General features: G+C 47.5%; 1 protein-coding gene across 1 annotated transcript in view; it reads right to left on the bottom strand.

The window, feature by feature from the left end:
* The window catches only part of MDGA1 (MAM domain containing glycosylphosphatidylinositol anchor 1), a 139,583-nt gene extending 122,384 nt beyond the window's left edge, over positions 1 to 17,199 (bottom strand). The window contains exon 1 of the mRNA XM_066546548.1: positions 16,401 to 17,199. Within this exon, the coding sequence (XP_066402645.1) occupies positions 16,401 to 16,527 (127 nt within the window). The 5' untranslated portion in view covers positions 16,528 to 17,199. The remainder of the gene's footprint in view (positions 1 to 16,400) is intronic.
* Between the last annotated feature and the right edge of the window lie 1,460 nt (positions 17,200 to 18,659).

The raw sequence follows: 18,659 nt of genomic DNA, 5'->3' as shown, positions 1-18,659 counted from the left end.
AAAGCGTGTGTACCCTCCATCCTCAGGGAAGATCAAGTTCATCTGGATGAGGTATTTAACATCCTGCCTTAACTTCTAACATCAAAATAGCTCAGCTTTAAGCAGAGGGCTGGACCAGGTGACTTTCAGAGGTCCTTCCAACGTCAATCATTCCATGAAGTAACCACACACAAAATAGCTGTAAACTTGGTGATATATCAAAAAAGGTAAACACCAAAACCACAGAAGAGAAATACCATGGACATCAGACTTGTTAGTCTGACTACTGGAAGTAGTCAGTAAGTCAGGACTTCTGACTTACTTGGTTTGGTTTGGTTGATTTTTAAGATTTGTTCCATGATTGCAGATGCTATCAGAAATTAACAAGGGTTTTTATGGTTTAGGGCCTCTAAACCAAGCTGAAATCCAGGCAGCAGCAATTTTTGTCAGTCCTTTACACTGAGATTCAGACTGAGGCCTCAATTACCTTTACTTTGGTGGAGATTTAAATCTCCACAGATTTATATCTCTGGACCTTGCTATCTCCCAGAAAAACTGAAGAGGAATGGAAAATTACCATTAACTAGCTGCAAGCTGAGTCACAAAGAAACAGAACTTTTTTTCCTTTAAAAACAAACATATATTTCCCTCCTTGCTCTGTTTACAGTGTTGATTTTCCCCAGTAGGAAGTTACTCTACCATATCCCTCCTTGAGGACCATAAAACGCAGAAAGAGCTTCTGGGAAGGTGGCCACAGAGCTCCCAACACAACACAAAATGTCACAGCTTTCCCCAGGCAGGGATTCTAGAGAAATCTAGCAGATTATCAGAGACAAAAGCAGTTATTCCCAAATGGATGAGCGATGCCTTTGCTGCAGTGCCTGCAGCCGCACTGCTCATCCACAGCACCTGGCTGCTGCCCTCCCAGGGGCTGCACGATCCCCGGGGAGAGCCTCCAAACACTGGGGAGGAAGAACAGAGCAGCCAGGAAAGGGGAAAAGTCACATTCCTGAGACTCCTGGAAGATAAAAAAGGATGGTCATTCTATGATTTAAGTAGGTGAGAGCCTCATGCAACTCTTTTCTCCAGCAAAAAGAACTGCACTTATCACTACTCAACCCAAGCAGCCCCAGCTGCTGCAGCAGAACTGCAGATCTGGATGTATTGCTCACTGGTTACCCAAGAAAAAACAACACACTGATCCAGCTGCAATGAACATTAGCTGTCCTGGAACATGTGGAAGTTGAGTTTTGGCTTTGTTCCAGCATCAGCACTGGGCTGAGAGGTAACCTGGCCCAGCTGAGCCCTTCCAGGCAGGGCAGTGCTACCGGAGACACACCAGCTCCAGAAGCACTCACAGACCTAGAGCCCACACTTCTTCTTGGAGGGTGATGAGATGATGGATAAGTGATGTGGGAATGTATCTGCCCAAAAAAAAGGCAATAAAAACATTTTTTGAAATAAAATAAAGGCAACAGCAGCAATAATGCCTGTGTTAGGAATATCATGAACTTTACATGAATTTGTGCATGTAAATCAACACATTTAGTTGGACAAGGAAGAAGGTGAAGCTGGAAAGAAGTCTCTGGGAAGGAAGTCAGAATAAGGGAGCACTGGGAATCTGAAAAGCTATTTGACAGGAAAAAAAAAACAAAACAAAGCAGCTGACAGTAAGTTTGCTCTCTCACTCTTGCTCTAAAATGGAAGCAGTGACAAAAGCTCACACCATCAAACACTACAGCAGAGATTGCTGCTGTGGCTACAGAAGCAGCCCTGGAAGACTTTAGCCCTGCCTCAGATTACAGCTGATCTCACCCACAGTCCCCAAGAGACCCAGGAGCCCTTGAGCCCAGACCCCCAGCTCCCTCACAACCACCAGGCCAGGTTCTCACCCCAGTGAGATGAGACATTTAATGTCAAAAGTGTACAAATAAATACAAAAACATTAACAGAAAGGAGAGACATAGACACAGCAGAGAAGTCCATCCACTCTGGTCAGCAGGGCAATCTAAACACATTATTCCTAGGTCTTTCTCAGCTATTCCTCTGCTGTGCTGAGCTTTCCAGTCACCATTCCTTTAGCAGGTGCTGAAGACATTCTGTGCTTCTCCACAAGTGCTCAAAAGCTTTGTGGAAGAGGGTCAGGAAAATACCCCTCATGAGCACCATGCCTGCTATTTAATCTTATTCATACAGAAAGATCAAACCAAGCTTCCAGCTGCTGTTTGCCTTCAGTGTTGCAACTCAGTATAAAGGCATCACTTGGGTTTTCTTTGCTGCTGCTTCAGCTGTAGGAATTTCCATTGTATCTGGAATTAGTACGCAGGAAGCAGGGGAAAAGGGTTTTCTTCTGTTGCAGACCTCTTGCAGGATTTTGTTGACATACTCATTTTATGTGCAAAAGCATACAGTCCCCTCCTTTGCAAACCCCTCTCTCCCGGAACCAATATGTGTATTTAAAATAATGTACCCCTTTAATACAGTTTTTATTGTTCAAACAAGTATTATTTTAAGCACTGTGAATTCAGAAAGAATTCCAAAGGTGAAGCAACAGGAACTGAGGAAAGAGAGAAGGCAGATGGGAAGACAGTGCTGACAATGGGACTAAGATTCCCCCCCTGCAGGCCCTTATCTCCAAAAGAAAGTGAGATCCTGAACACCAGCTCTATTTATGTCCCTTCCTTCTAGCTACACTGTTTAAGGACACCAGAAAAGTTAGGGAACAAACATAGGTGACAAAGGCAAGGAGAAAAAACTTCAACAACTGTAATACAATTAAGCAATAGAAAGGAAAACTTCCTCTTATTCTGGCATAAAAATCCTGTAGAAAAGCAAAGGATGGAGAAAATAAAAAGAAATCCAAATAACTCTTGCCAGCTACTTCCAATTCACTTCAAAACATCAAAGAGAGACAGCTTGCAGTAACTAGAAAAGGATATTTGAGTGGCATCACATATCAGATAAAAGAGACAAAAAACTCTTGGGGTAGGAAAGACTGCTTTTCCCATTATTCCAGACTGGCCAATGGTAGTGAGGGCATGACTTGCAGAGAGTTAAGCTCTGTAGTTCAAGTATAATATATATCCCATTCTGGAATAATCACAAGCACAATCCAAGTCCTCCAGAGTAGTGGTGTTTGAAATCCAAGTGCCCAGACACTTTTCAAGCCATGAGAAACAAGAAATCCCCCTGCAGAAATGACCATCTCAGAAAGCAGATCCAAAAACTGATGATTACAGCGCTTGGCCTCTCTGGCAGCACGTTCCTGGCAAGCCAAGCCTCGAGGCACTGCACTCTGGTTAGACAAAGCCAGCACACTTTCTGAAGGGGGATCACTCTCCAGGATGGGCTCAGCTCTGATGACAGATCTGTGGTCAGGTTCTCCAGCAGCAGCTCAGGGAGTGCCTGAGTGAGACAGCAGAGCAGTGACCACAGCAACCAGGCAGTGATGAAAAGATGCTCACCAATGGAAACATCAGCCAAGTGGAAACTAAACTGAAGTTTAAAAATGTTTTAAGTGAAAATTTAATGATGATGGGGTGGGGGGAAAAAAAATCAGATGTCCAGGAAAACTGTAAATTACTAAGGCAGGACACCACACAGAAACTGTGGCTGCCCTGTCTGTGCCCCCTCCCTTCATATCCTGATGAAATCACCTCACTGAAATCCGCAACTTCATCTCCAAAACCTCTGTCTGAGGCAGACAAATGGCACACCACTTTCCATCCGCACAAGCAGAAGGGCAGAAGAAACAAACAGATTTTAACTTTTTTGTGATTTAAAGTGAGTTTATTTGTTTCTGCTTGCTATGTTTTGGGGTTTTCTTCTACTTGGCTTACACTAAAGTCTTTAAAATAAAAATGTTATAAAGAAAGAGTGACAGCAACAGGATCCAAGTCATTATGTGCAGCATTTTAGGCCAGCATTTTTATGAGAGCAACAGCTCAGTTGGATTTAACTCCCTTGTCTTAGAATGAAAATGCTATCTACAGGAGTAGCACAGCAAAGCCAAAAATTATATACAGGAAAGTGAATCCTCTAAGATTTCCTCCACCCTGCTTCATTTTTCTAATGTCTTTTTTCCCTGAGGATCTGAGGAAACTCAAGCATTTCCCCTGGTCAGGCAGTAGCAGAGGCTTGAGTCAGAGTTTGGCCAGCAGCTTTTGCTGGCAGATCACAGGCACAAGGGCTGCCTGCTCACACCCCCACAGCAGCATCACTTCTGGGCTAACAAATAAAAAGTCATCTGTGTCATCAAGGTGAGCAGGTGTGACAAAGCACATATGAGAGCTAAGATATCAACAAAAATCCAATCAGCCAAACATGCCTCCAAAACTAACTACAATGACTCACTGGATCAGACAAAGAGGGAGAAAAACATTACAGGAAAAATCAGTTAGTTCAGCAACTGATCCTCTTAATTACAAACTATCACCCATTTGACACCACCCTGGGATTTGGGCTTCAGCCTTGGTGTCACCTATGTGTGCTTACCCACAGACAGCAGTGCTGCTCCCAGAGCACCTGGGACCCTAAAAAAAAAGTGTCTAGAATTACATACACAAATGCTACATTTATCCCCCTTTTTCTTGCAATGGAGGTGCTAAGATAAAACCCCTTTTACATGACCCTGAACTTACAGCTATTGCTTTCTGGCAGATGTGCAATCCTGTTCAGGGAAGGCTTCTGCCTGATGGGGATGGCAGTTCTCACTTGCCCTTAAAATCCTTCATTTTCAATAGCAACAATGTTATGGGTATTATCGTGAGATCAATGAAAGAAAGAAATATTCTCATTCCTCAAACTTACACACTATCAACAGCATCCATTTCTTTCTCTTTTTTTCTCTTTTTTTATTTTTTTTCTTTCTTTTTTTTTTTTTTTTACATCCAGCAATAGCTAGAAACATTTCCTTCTCATTTCCTTGTCCACCTCACCAAGCACATCATAGATCCTAGTACTTTTTGGCATTTTACCATTTCCTCCTTCTGCAAAGTTTTGATTTAGAGCAAGCAAAAAGCTCATAAGCATGGTTTCCTTCCCCCAGCATCCTCACTAACTGCTTCCTCTAGACTTGCTTTGAGACAATCAAATGTAATTCTTGAATTAACTTCTGTCTCTTAGTATCAGTTCTGCTGGAGCTTTACAGCACACTGTTCTATGCAAGGAAACCAAGTTTGCTATGCTGTGACATGGGGCTGGTTCCTCATTTTTCTCTGCTGCTCTTTTACGTGTCTGCTCAAAATGCCCTGTTGACCCTGTTGACCCTGTTGACTGAAGCTGAGTGATAAGCAGCTGATCTACTGTCGTTTACCCAACGTCTCCTATCTAAAACCATCTCCTTCAGCAAGCCATATGCTGCAAACATACTTTGAAATGTCTCCATGATAATCCAAGAAGCAGAACTGTTTGTCAAGTAGCACACACACTACTGCTGGCCACTTGGAATAACCATCAGCCACAAGTAGGTACATATGCTCATTGTGATCTGCAAAAATCAGCATGCCATCTTTGCCAAGGCTTAGCAAATGCCAGAGTGGTTTCTAGTTTCAGTAACTAACATTCACTCTGGCTAATTTCTTCTTCTACATGGAGTTCCAAGCCTGATTACCAACCACAAATACATAACAAATTGCTTCTTTCAATTTGTTGTGGTGATATTCATGCCTCTCACCCAACATCCCAACATGAAAGATTTATGGTATTAATCATGCACATCATAGTAAACAGTCATTCTCTACAGTCAATTGCATTTTTCTGCTGAAATAAGGATGAAAGTGCTGAGCTGCTTATCGTTTGACCAGCCAGAACACAAACTATTATTGTGCTATTTTAACCAAAGCTGGGGCTTAGTTTCTATGGGTAACATCTTCATATACAGCGACACAGTACAGGAGCTTGACTATCCTATTTTGAAAAAACAATTTAGAAACTTAATCACAGCTAAATGCAGGGCTTGTCTGTGCAAGGAGTTATTCAGAAATAGCTTTTCAAAATTAAAGATTAATTCCAGACCTGCTGTTCAGAGGTTCTCTTTCACCACTTAATGCAGCAAACTGCATTAAGCCAGTTTACACTCCTGCATCTGTGCTTGCTTGAAAGACATCCCAGATCAAGAAGACCCCTGGCATTTGTCTTGCTGGAGTTTGCAGCTGTGGGATTGCAGCAGCTAAGCTGCTGCAGCCATCAAACTTCCAACTGCCCCCCCCCCAATAAGCCAGCTAGTTGGATTTACAAGATTCTCATGCAGTGGCACAAGCAGGAGTTGAGTTGACTCTACTTGTTCTCACTGCAACCCAAAGGAAGCATGGACCTAGTGCAGGTGCCCCAGAGTTTATTTATCAAGGGGCCAAGCACAGCACGTCACTGCCAGGTGACCCCAGGCACAGGGGCTCAGCACACACCATGGGGCTCACTCAAGATGTTGCAGGAGGGGCTGGAGCACAGGCCAGGCTGAGCTCCATGCTGCTACTGCTGCACTGCCACCAGGAACCAAAATTGTGAATTCAAAGCTAGCTCAAGAGTGCACTCACAAGTCGCAGTCCTACTTCTCCGTAGGCATTAGTGTGTGTGCACTGTAAGTCAAATTGTCAAACAAATACCACTGACACCAGGTCCTTTTGGTCTTCATTAGCATTTGGGAAACAAACACTAGAAATTTCTCTCTGTCTTCATACTCATAAGAAAACTAAGAATATGGTTTAGCACATACCTAAAATGACAAAATGTGTTGGAATATTCATATATCCCTTTCGCTTTTTCAAAAGCTGTGCTCTGCTCTGGCACCCAGCCATATTTTAGAGTCATAACACTTGATATCACAACTCCTCCTTTGTCCTAGGCACTGTCCCTAATCATGTACCTGCTTTTCTTCCCATCCCAAATCTTTGCTCCTTCATGGCAAACACAGCCTTTCTGTCTTTCCACTAGGTACCATCAACAGTCATTTAACCTCCTCCATTCATGACAGAAATTTTCCATAGCAAGAAATACTGCTTCTTTGATCAAGTGCAAAATAATTTAAATTGTTGCAGTGAGTCAACAGTTTCCAAAACTGATCCTTCTGCAGATCCAAGCACAGCAAAGTGATGTGTGTACCCACAAATGAAACATTTCTGTATCTCTGGTGCTCAACTTCTAGAAGACCTCCAAAGGGTGTCCTAAAAGAAATTCTAACCCATGCCAAAGATGAGCTAAATTGGTAGTGAATGACAAAACATGGTTTTGTTTTCTTACTAAATAAGCTTGATTCAGCAATAACTGGATCAGAGCCTATTTTCAATGGCTTATGCCCTCTTTTTTAAGATGTATTTACCTTGGATCTATCAGCCACAGGGATTGCACTTAATACCAACTGCACCTTACCAGAGAGAAAAGGATGGTTAAAACTTTGCTAATGTTCGATTCTCCATTCTGCCATCGGCAAATCACTTTATCTCCATCTCATTTCCCCACATGCAGAGTGGAATAACCAGGCAACAGAAGCATTGTAAAGGTGGAAGCTCATAGATATTAAAGGGATGGGAGACACATAAGCCCACAAGGAATCCTATATGTACACTGTGAGAGGGATTTTCAGGTCTATCAACTGCAGATGCCCCTACCAGTTAAATATTCTTAACACCCCACCTGTATTCACATGACTGGCAGGGGAATTCTGTATCCCATCACCAGCTGGCTCTTGCTGCTCAGGTTACTTTTATGAGCCTCCAGTTCTCACAGTTCTGCTATTTTGAGAAATGCTCCAAGTCAGAATAATCCATTTATTAAACTTAGGAAAAGACACTCATTCTTCACTCTAAGTCTACAGATGTCTTTTTCTGCTATGCAAGGCATGCAACAAGCACCAGAAGGTGAAACAGTATTTGTAAGCAAAACCCATTTTGACATGTTTCTCAAACATCTGTCTGAATCACATCTTTGTTTTTCCTTTTTATTTCATCACAAAGGCACACAAGAGATGCACAAGATTCCAATCCACATTTACTTTAAAACAATTTACGCTAATTAGTGAAGGACCATTTCCTTCTGAAACAGGAGCAGCAATAGCAAGCAGTTACTCTTATATTAAATGTCCACCTGCAGACATCCTAAAGCTTTTCTCACAGCTTGACTTCAGCTTTCAATGTTTTGTCAGTTCTTCTATAGGCAACATTTGCTTATTTGTCTTCAGAAACTGCCGTTCTTACTGCACCTTTGTCAATTGCTATCCTCACCCTGCCATTTCCATTTACAGGAACCCAGCAAAAGTATCTGGATGCCATTTGTCCTATGTTACAGCTCACAGTGGAGACAAACCACAAGCCAACAGATCACAGCCAGGAGGATTTTTAGTTACACTGGTGGTGTCTCCCTTATGCAAGCTAAAGCGAAGGGTAACAGCCATGAGTGATTTGCAGCAGGAGTGAAAAAGGAGCCACAAGGAAGCAAGAGGCTGGCTAGAGCAATAAAAGCTGCTCAAGGTCCCTGCTTGCCGCCTCGATGCACCCTCTCCCTGGAGGTCTGCAGCCCAGCACAGAGCCATGACCTGCTCACAGAGCAGAGCTGGTGACTTCACATCACCAGGCCACTCCAGCACAACAGCTGTCCCCAGTGGGCTGTCCTGCTCTGTTCACAACCACTGAAATACAGAACTGTGTCTACACAGCTGTTCCTTGCTAGCACAATACTGAGAACACTGAGTGCTCTGCAGAAGGAGCATCCTTCTCAGAGGAGTTCAAGCATTACTAGAACCATAAAGCTCTCTCTTCACTTTGGGAATACACTCACAAGCACACACAGTGGAGTAACCACATCACCTAGTCTAGAAGAACAAATGGAAAATTTAAAGATCTAATTATTTCTATTCAGCTGCCTCTCTACTTCCCTGGTTAACTTTAGGTGTCTATTTTCCCAGCCACAGGCCATAGCATTTGGGCATTAAAACGAAAACTTTAGTTAGAAGCTGACCTTGGATAGAGTGTGGCAAGTACAGTGGTGCAAAGAACTCCCTGCAGGTAGCCACAATGCTCAGAAGACACCATTGCTCTAGGCTAGGGCCCCTATTAGCCGTGTTTTTCAAGGGCCAAAGAACCAGCATCAATTCCATACCTCTGCTGTGGGCCACTCAGCTCTGCTGCATCACAGAACCAAGGCTACAGATATATCACAGCACTAATGACCTCAACAGAGGTTTATAAAGCCCAATAGTCAGACATCACCTTGCTGTCTTTTCTTCCTCTCCCAGAGCAAGGCCATACTTGTGTATCTCTCTTCCCTCATATCCATTCAGATTGCTTCAATCCTACCTTTTTGAGAACAAAAGCCAACCAAACAAAAGCCTAAACAAAAAAAAGGCCCCAACCCACAATTACACAGATATGTTAAGGAAAAAAAAATAAGAAAAGAAAAAAATAAGGGAAAACCTCATGAGGGATTTAAGAGGCCTGCACTCACTTTTTTGAAAAATCTTTGTTTGGAAATGGGCAAGAAGGAGTGGAAGAATAGAACATTCATAATCCAGGAGAAAGTGGAAGGAGAGAGAGGAAAATAAACAAAAAAGAGGAAATGGTAAAAAAATACCCGGGGGGTGGGGTGGTTATGTAGTGCTTGGGTACAGTTTGACAGAGCTACAGATCCCAAAACAACCCGGGACAGACACAAAGCCACACGCAGGCAGCCAGCGCCAAAACCTGGACGCGGCAGCTCCATCCCGGGCGCTCGTTCCCCACAGCCACCGGGAAGAAGGACAGGAGGACAGCGGGGTCCCGCCCGAAGGGAAGGGCCCCGGGAAGCAGAGCCGCCTGCGGGCGCCCCCGGCACCGGTGCCGCGCCCGGCCCGCCCAGGCGGGAGCGTGTCCCGAGGAAATCCCGGCCGCTCTGCCGGGAAAGGGGCGCTGGGCCGGCACCCCCGGCGGGGCCGCGCACCGCCTCCCTCTGCCGGGCAGCGGCGGAGGCGCGTCCCGCCGCCAGATGTGCTCCGCAGCCACAGCGGCAGGGGAGCCGCCGGCAGCACGGGGAAGGACGGGCAGCCTCTTCCTCGGGTGGGAGGGGAAGCAGGAACCGCCTGCGGCCGCGCTTTCTGCGTGGGCAGAAGTCACAGAAAATAAGCGGGAGTCTAAACCTTCGTTCCGAGAAACGCCTGACACTGGGCACAAAGGCTCTCGGCCTCCCATCATGTGCTGTCCCAGCTAACCTGGTGGTAACAGCCCTTCTCACGCTTGAACTTCGTTGAGACCAGATCAGCTGTAGCCCAGGATCTCCTCTCCTCCTCCACTCCTCGAGCTCTTTCGTAGCTCTTTAATGCAGCACTTCTGAGTCTCAGCTCCATGGATTGTCACACATTTAATTTCTTCTATTAAACAGTAGGCAAGTGCTCAGCTATAAGAAAAAAACTTTTGTTGTTTCTTCAGTCACCTTCCCCAAATGAGGGACAGATGAGAGCTCTTTTTCTTTTCAAATTGAAGTACTTTGGATCCTACCAGAGAAGAGATCTCAGCAGTGTAACATGGGCAGAGAGACATAAAATACACAAATTCTCCTTCTCCACTTCTCAACACATCACTCTCTCTGGTAGATCCTGAAGGCCTCCCCAGATGTGCGGTGTCAATGTCATAGCTCTCCCCTTTCCTCCACAAGCTCAGGGGACACTGGCACATTTTACCCTCTTGAATTTAAACCTGTACCACATCAGAGGATAATGATCAGCAGAAAGTGTCTGGGACACAGGCACGTGGTGTGTTCACCTTGACTGCTTGAGAGCAGAAATGGTCTCAAAGTTTTCTTAACAGTTTCAGCATACCTAAGATATGGTAGCCCAGCATCCCTGGGCTACCAGGGATGGCCTAAAGAAACACATACTGTATCACCAGATGTGGGCACCCACAGCCTTTCCAAGAACAAACCAACATTATCCACTGTCTCTTGTCTAGAGGGCTCATCTTCCCCACAGCAAAGCACAGCCCCTTCTGACAACACAACACAGCAACTCCTCTGCACAAAAAACACCAACATCTCACCTGATGAGAATTTTACCTATGAACTGTCTCTGCAGACCTAACACACAAATAAGTTGTCTGTGGACTTACCTTATGCCACCTAGAGAAGCCTTTTGCAGGTAGGGTTTGGGACATTTCCATGAAAAGAGTGAGAAACACCTTCCACCCCAAGCTGTCTTTCACAAGTAGAAATGTATCTCTCTCTATTGCTTTTATCAGCACACTGGCACTGGGCAGAAGGCAATTTTCCCCCACCCCCCTCTGTCCTCCTGATAACAAGCCATAGCCATGCAGGCATGGTTCTTAGCTTAATGTTAATAGACTATGCTTAATGAACCAAGAGAGCACAGTGTGTATGGAGGGAGGGACTGGAAGCCTGAAACCACACTATTCAAGCAAGCAGAATAGCAGTAACTCATCAAAACACAGGCAAAACTGTAGGGCTTCTGGTTGATGGGAAGTGTCACAAGATCCCTGAGTTACCAGCATGGAAATCATTTTTATCTTTACTTCAAAATAAGAACAGCAGCCTCAGCAGCACAGCACCCCTTACTGCCACTGCTGAATTACTGTCTTGAACCTCCAGGGCCATCTTCTGCTGCATCTTCCACTTACTGGGAGTCACTTACTACACCTACCTCCCCCCCTCTTTCAAACTCATCTGAAATCATATATATATATATCAGAAACTCCAGTGTGAACCTGACATGGTGATAATTTTAAAAGCTGTGCAACTCATGTCAAATTATTCAACATCTGTCTTCATGTTCCCACAAAAATTAGCATAGGATGGTGGTTTCTGATGACACCTATAGTGAAATATTTTGACTTCATCCAGCAAGTTGCAAACAACCTGTCAAGAGGATAATGTCAGTTTTCTAGAACTGCATATTAAAGTCAATTGAGGGCTTATCTGGTGTGTGAAGCTACTGACCTGACCTAAAACCAGAGGCTCTAGTGTCACAGAAGAGTAAATCTGACACATTACAACTAAAGAACAGCAAAGTATTCTGAGGCTGGACAGATTGAATGCCTTGACCTATAAGAGCTGATCAAGAACTATGCAAATCTTGGACCAACCCAGTCCATTGGTGAAACTAGTCCTATGGCACTGCAGTTAGAAAACTCATTCCTCAAAAGACTATACAGCCTAGGCCAACACAGATTTAAGAGCTGGACAGCAAAGAGAAATGATTGAGCACAAAGAATGTGTGTACATCCAGATATATATGTATATGTGTACACACACACACACACATGTATTTAGTTTGGAGGGCCACTGTGCTCAAGCATTGCATTTTCCCAACACAACCAGCCAAGAAGTGGCTCACAGGAGCCAGCTGCATCATTCCTTTTGCCAGCAATCTCTTCAGCCATTTCTGAAGACACAGGGTGCACTGAGATGACAGCAAGGTACTTGAAGGGCTTCATGTCTTGGCCCCCTGTTACTGCTGGCAAAATAGCTCTAGGCAGAGGCATGTGAGAGGGATGGACTCAGATCAGCAGGCTCCAGGTGACATTAGAGTGCCTGTGCCCCTGTCAGCAGAAGATATGGATGCATAAAGGTTGCAAGAGGGTGTGGGACAGTCTATGATAAAAAAACTCTAGGAAAAGTGTTTTTACTTTAAAAAACAAACAAACAAACAAAAACAACAGGTAAAAGGAGCAGGAAAAAAATCATGTCATATGTACATGAAATGAAAAAGTGTGGATGTTTATAGCCTAAACACCAGACATGTTTTACTATGACACTCCTCCATCACAGACACAAGAAAACAGTCTTCAACTAGTTTGGGGGTTTTTTTGCTATGTCTGTAGTAGCATCTCAGGGATGATTCAATGTGATGGTGTCTCTTAAAACAAAGAGCCTCAACAGGTCATTTATTCCCCACCTCCAAAGGCAGGGCAGGACTACCTGACACTCCAAGTGCTTCACCCCACCAGTTTCAAGTGCAGCCCATCCAGTCCCTCTGATCATGGTGCCAGGCAGCTTTCCTTGCTGCCCAACCTAAACATTTCCTTTCATTCCCTTTCCATCACCTTGCTGTATGTAGCCCCTCACCACACACAGTGATGCCCATTCCTACAATGTCTTTTCTGCAGTTGAATTAGGAGAGGCAGGGGACAAAACATCCCACTTTCTTATTCTGCCTGAAAGGCTGCTGCTGATCAGTGGGACTGTGCTAATTGCAAGACAACCCAGTAATGTTAATTATACACTGCACATGGAGCAAGCACAGCAGCAGCACTGTGCACACCAAACCAGAGCTACCCAAGTCCTGGAACCTAGAAAGCAGAGTGGGAGGCAAGAGGCATGCTTTTCCCTCTGAATGCCACCACCACGCCCCGATCCTCCCCTCTCGGTCTAACTTACAGTCTTTAAGTGTTGATAACTACAAGCCTTGAAGGGCAAGTCCCCTGTCTCCTTACCTCTTCATTCCTCCTCCTCCTCAATTTTGACATTTTCTAGAGATCTAGTACGGTTGGCTTCTCATCTTGACCAGCAGCATTAACACACCAGGACTGAAAAGCACATGCAGTCTGGGAAATAGGCTACCACAAAAGGCTGATAAAAGTTGCCTCTTGGCAGCCTGCTGAATTGCCTTCCCCATCAGGCCAGCCTTGTCTCACTGCAACAAACAAGGCTGAAAGAATGGGATCAGCTAATGAGAAGAGGGTTTCAGACACACTTCAGTCATTACAACAAATGCCAATTTATATAACAAGCCTCTTCAGGTAGCAGGCAAAAAGCACCTTGACTCCTAATTAAATTGCACCTCAATTGCAAATGCTTCTTTCCCAGAACCCCCCTTATCCACATTTTATTTATACCATTCATCTCAATAAACCTCTCCAACGACTCTGCTCTCCCAGACAGAGGTCTTTTGTGTGCATCCATGTGGGTGTATTATTTAAAGGGTACATCACATGGATACTTTATCTTGTTTAATCTGATTTAATCTCAGGAGATTTGCTGAAGTAAAATATATTTATAGACCCATATAGATGCCTCCCCCAGTCTCCACTGCCAATAGGCAAAGGCAGGAAAAGAGATCTGAACCGTGACACATGAGTTCCCATAATTTTTACATTAGGTGCCACATGAGATTGACATTCACAACACAGAATGCTGAAGTACAGCTTAAAGCTATGGCAAGAGACCAATACAGAGGAAAAACCCAAGTGGAGGGGGGGCAGTGGGACTAATTTCTAATCCTGCTTTTTATTTATCCTTGCACATATAACAATATTAATCCAGCTCTGCTTGAGCCATCAGCAACAGCAACCTCACATCCAAAGAAACAGTGCTGGCTGCAGAAGGCATAAAATCAGCCCAGGGTAGTGGACTGAAGGCAGAATTGGTGAGGACAATATGAAAACTATTAGTCACCGTCCAAGTTTGCAGCGTGCTGATTCCACGAGACACTGCTCTGGGCTGCACTCAGCAACAACTGCGCATTAACGCTCCTGTTGTTCGATAGTTTGAAGAGGCAGGGGTGGGAAGAGGAAGGAAGACACTAGATTTCCCCTTTGTGTAGTTAAGAGAACAGATAGAAATAGTGGACCATTTTGGCTTAAAAGGATGCCTTCATCTTAGTGTATGTGTGCATCTGTGCTTTCTTTTGTACACAGCTTCTTCAATCTCTCTCTGAGAGAAAAAGACAAAAACATCAGTAAGTTATTCTGAAGATCTAATAGCAGCAACTCTGTCAAATGCAAGTTCACTGAAGTGTATGAAAAAATACAACAGGCAACCCTCTAAAGCACAATCAAGCAAACCTGGTTTTAAGCTCTGTCCCTCTTGCTACAATCCTAGGCAGCGAGTCCATTCTACAGCAACTGACAGCAAAAACACTGATGTGAAATAATAAAAGTTCAGCTAGAAGCAGAGTACCTGTTTTAAAAGATAAAATTATATGCCCTGACCAGGTTTCTGTACCACAAACTCATTCTACTCCTCATCTTTCCAGCGTTTCAAGGGTCATAGAATTTTTGTCTGGATATAGAGACTGGGAGAACAAAACACAAATACTGAGAAGAAGAAAGAAAAAAATAAAGGAAGCTGAACACTCTCTATTTAAAATGGTTATTTTACAAAACAGACCCAAACTCAAATTAACATCCCAGTCTTCAAGGAGAAAGGAGGAATTGTTTCCATTAAAGAAATACATCATTAAAAAGTGACCTACAAAGACTTACCCATAGTCAGTGAGACTGAACTGATCTTTGCCAGAGCTCACACAAGAGACTGGCTGCGTGCTGTTAAAAAAGAGGGAGCGGGGGGGCTGGACTCTCTCACTGGGGTCTCTCTTCAGAGCTCAGAGAGCTTGGCTTGTTAGAGGCAGAGGCATGCCTTCCAGAAGGACTTAACAGCAACGCACAACTGAGTTGTAAGCCAAGATAAAGCCGGCTTGTTATGAGAGACAAGTCTTGTGGGTTGCTTTTATTTATTTTTTCCCAGTGTATTGGAAATGCAGATCTTGTAAAGCAAGAATTCAGAGGGGGCTGGGAGAGGGAAAGGGGGGCTGCACGTCTGGCTAAAGTAAACCCCGGGCGTTCTCCCAGCGCGGGGCTTGTGCTCGGCGGCACGGGGCGTCATCCCCCGCCTCTGCCCTCGCACTGAGGGGCTGCGGGAGCCAAACCTCTCCCGAGGAGACCACCCGAGCTCGCCATTTGCCACCCTGCCTGCAAACAAGGAGAGGAAGTAAGCTCCGTAAATACAAAAATAATAATAGTAAAAAGGAAAAAAAAATATCAAGCAGCTCGGCATCATCCCTGCCATAGATCACCACCCACCCATCTCCATCACCTTAAGAAGAAAATCAGCCGCGAAGTTCCACAGGGTGCAAAACCAGCCTCGCCTCGTCCCCCCGGGCAGCCCGGCCGTGGGGAGCCGAGCCGGGCGGAGCCGTGCCGGCGGCGGGAGCGGGCAGCCCCCGGCAGGCAGGGAACGAGAGCGGGCAGCCCGCACGCCCTTCTCCCTGCTTCCCCGTGCCCGTGCTCCTGAGAGCAAGGAAACCCGCAAGCGCATCGCCGAGAAGGGATCCTCCGTCCTCCCCCTGCCCCAAAGAAAAGGCAACTCGGAGGTGCTCCCAGAGCCGCCCCCGCCGGCATCAGCGCGGCGTCCCCACGCGAGGCGGGTGGCAGCGGGGAGGCAGGGCCGGGGCTCCAGCCGCTCCCCCGCGGCGGTCCCGCCGGGCTCCCTCCGTGCCATCGCGGCGGACTCGTACATGGGAGGCGGCCAGAGGTTACGGCGAGAAATTATGAAGTAGCTACAGGCGCTGGAAGCCCTATTGCTGCGTCAGTCTCTCCGCTCAGGCTGAGGCGAGGTTCGGCGGCATCATTTACTTTCTCCTGCAGGTGCTTTTTAACTTTGATCCCACCGCCGCCGTCTGCGCCCTCGCCCCCCACCCCTCCCTCGCAAACAGCGACAGCGTCTCTTACCGTACACCCCTTGTCCCCTGCTGTACACCGGCACCAGAGACAGGAATAAAAAACAGATCATGTCCATCTTCAAGGCAGAGCCTTCATCGCCGGCGAAGAAAAACAGCCAAAACAGCTCAGGCAGCATCCGGCGGGGGAGCGAGGAGCAGCCGAAAGCCTCCTGAAACGCCGCCCCATGCGCCCCGCTCCGCGCCGGGCACCGGCGCCCCTCGGGCGGAGGAAGGGACCCCCCACACAGGGGCCACCTGGGGGTAAAATTTAAAATTTAGGAGAAAGGAAAAAAAAAAAAGAAAAAAGAAAGAAAGAAAGAAAGGAGTGAGAGAGCCAGAGAAGGAGGCAGGAGGGCAGAAACGCGGAGTACCGCTTCCCGCTTCCCCTCTCCAGGTTGCTCGAGGATCTCCAGGCGAACAGGCAGCCGCACCCGCGCTCGGGGTACGGGGAAAGGCCAGCCCGGGGGCACCGGGCCGGCACCGGGTAGGGCGGGAGCAGGAACCGGGCCAGCCCGGGCTCCTTTGTTCCGCGGGAGCTGCTGAGCGCTGCCCCAGTCCCGCGCTGCCCGAAGTGCTGCCAACTGGGGCCAACTTGAGTGAGTCCTCACCCTCCCTCCTCCTGACGAGGCTCTGGCCGCAGCCCTTGGAGCGGACGGGGAGAAGGAGAAGGAGGTGGAGAAAAAGGGGGGAAGCGAGGGTGGGGGGTAGGAGCCAGCTGCTGAAAGGCGGAGGAAGGGATAGGTGATTCTCGCTCCTCTTTTCCAGATCTTCTGAGGAGGGGATTGTTGTAATTAATCAAATCCAGGAAGGATTTTTTTTTTAAAGCGGCTCCCAAGAGCTCCCCCAGCTGCACTGCACCGCCCCAACCAGCCTGAAGGGAGAAGCAACCGAGGAGCAGACAGACCACGCACCCTCGCAGCGCCTGCAGCTCAGCCCGGCTCTCCTCGCCTCCTCCCCAGCCTGCCAGGGCCTTCGCCCTTCAAAACTTTCCCTGATGTTGTGTGCCAGCCTCGTGTGGGTGCGTCGCCTCCGTGCTTGCCTGCTCCGCCCGCCTCGCTGAGGATTTGCAGCTGCACAGGGGCCCGTGTCTCTCTCCCTCGACGGCTGCCGGAGCTCCTAGTGGGAACTAACAGGCTGCAACTGGAAGGTAGCCGGCAATGAGGGACAAGAAGATGGACAAAGGTGAGCTACTCCTGCCAGACGCCAGCTGGAAACCGCTTGGGAGGTCTCTACCCCACCGCTGTTTCCTGAAGCGCCAAAATCTCCTGCAGAAGTTGCCAGGAACGCCACCGCTCCCGAAGCAGCCCCGACGGGGCGTCCCGGGCTTCCCGCGCCCGCCGGCGGGGCTGGCCCGAGGCCGCCTCCCTCCCTCCCTCCTGCCTGCCGGCTCTGCCAGCCGCGCCTGATTTTCTACTCTGTTGGCTTTCCAGGTTTCCCCCCCACCCTCTTCACCATTTCATTGCCCTTCGCTAAAAAAAAAAAAAAAAAGAAAAAAAAAAGAAAAAAAAAAAGAGCCAATTAAAGCGGGCGTGCTGGGGAGAGCCCTGCCTCCTGCCCAATTCCGCGAGCTTCCCCGCGCCTCGCCCCGGCCCAATTATGGACAAGACCGCAGGAATGGGAGAAAGAGGGATTTGCTTCGGGCGGGAGACCGATTGTCAGTCCGGGGTACTCTCATCCTCAGGACCCTCGCGGCAAGGTCGGCTTCTCCCGGCTGGGACCTGAATGAGGTGCCAAGGGATGGGGGACAGCGCAGGTTTCGGGGGTGTCTCCCTGGTGCTGGTGCTCGCTGGTGCCAGCAAAGTTTTTGGGGCCCCCCGGGTAGGTTGCAGGCTGGCGGGGCTGCCTTGTGCATGCTGCTGGGGAGCGGCGGGGCGGGGGTGCTGTGCGGGCCCAGCCCGGTGCGTGGCTGCCGGCCCGAGCCGCGGGGAGACTCCTTCGTGAAACCCGGAGCGGGGAACCTGTGCATGCCCCGCTCCCCGTGCCCCCGCGTAGGGCCCGGGAGAGAGGAAGGAGCAGGAGGAGGATGCTGAGAGAGCCCCGAGCATCTCCACCGGCAGCGCGGGCTACGCGGGGGCCCTGCTTTACCATCTCTATCTCCGTCTGCTTTGCTAGGGAGATAAAACGCTGCTTCTGGGAAGCCCAGACCTGCTCGCCCCCGAGCTGGCGAGCCCACCGTGCCTGTCCCGGGTCCATAGCACTGAACCAGACCGTAAAGCGGAGCCAGCGCCGTGGAAACCCCCCTTAGCGGCGCGTTCTGCTCCCGGGAGGC

The sequence above is a fragment of the Molothrus aeneus genome, chromosome 3 (assembly GCF_037042795.1).
Source record: "Molothrus aeneus isolate 106 chromosome 3, BPBGC_Maene_1.0, whole genome shotgun sequence".
Lineage (NCBI taxonomy): Eukaryota > Metazoa > Chordata > Aves > Passeriformes > Icteridae > Molothrus > Molothrus aeneus.
The sequence above is the reverse complement of the archived record's forward strand: the minus strand, read 5'-3'. Positions and strand labels throughout refer to the sequence as shown.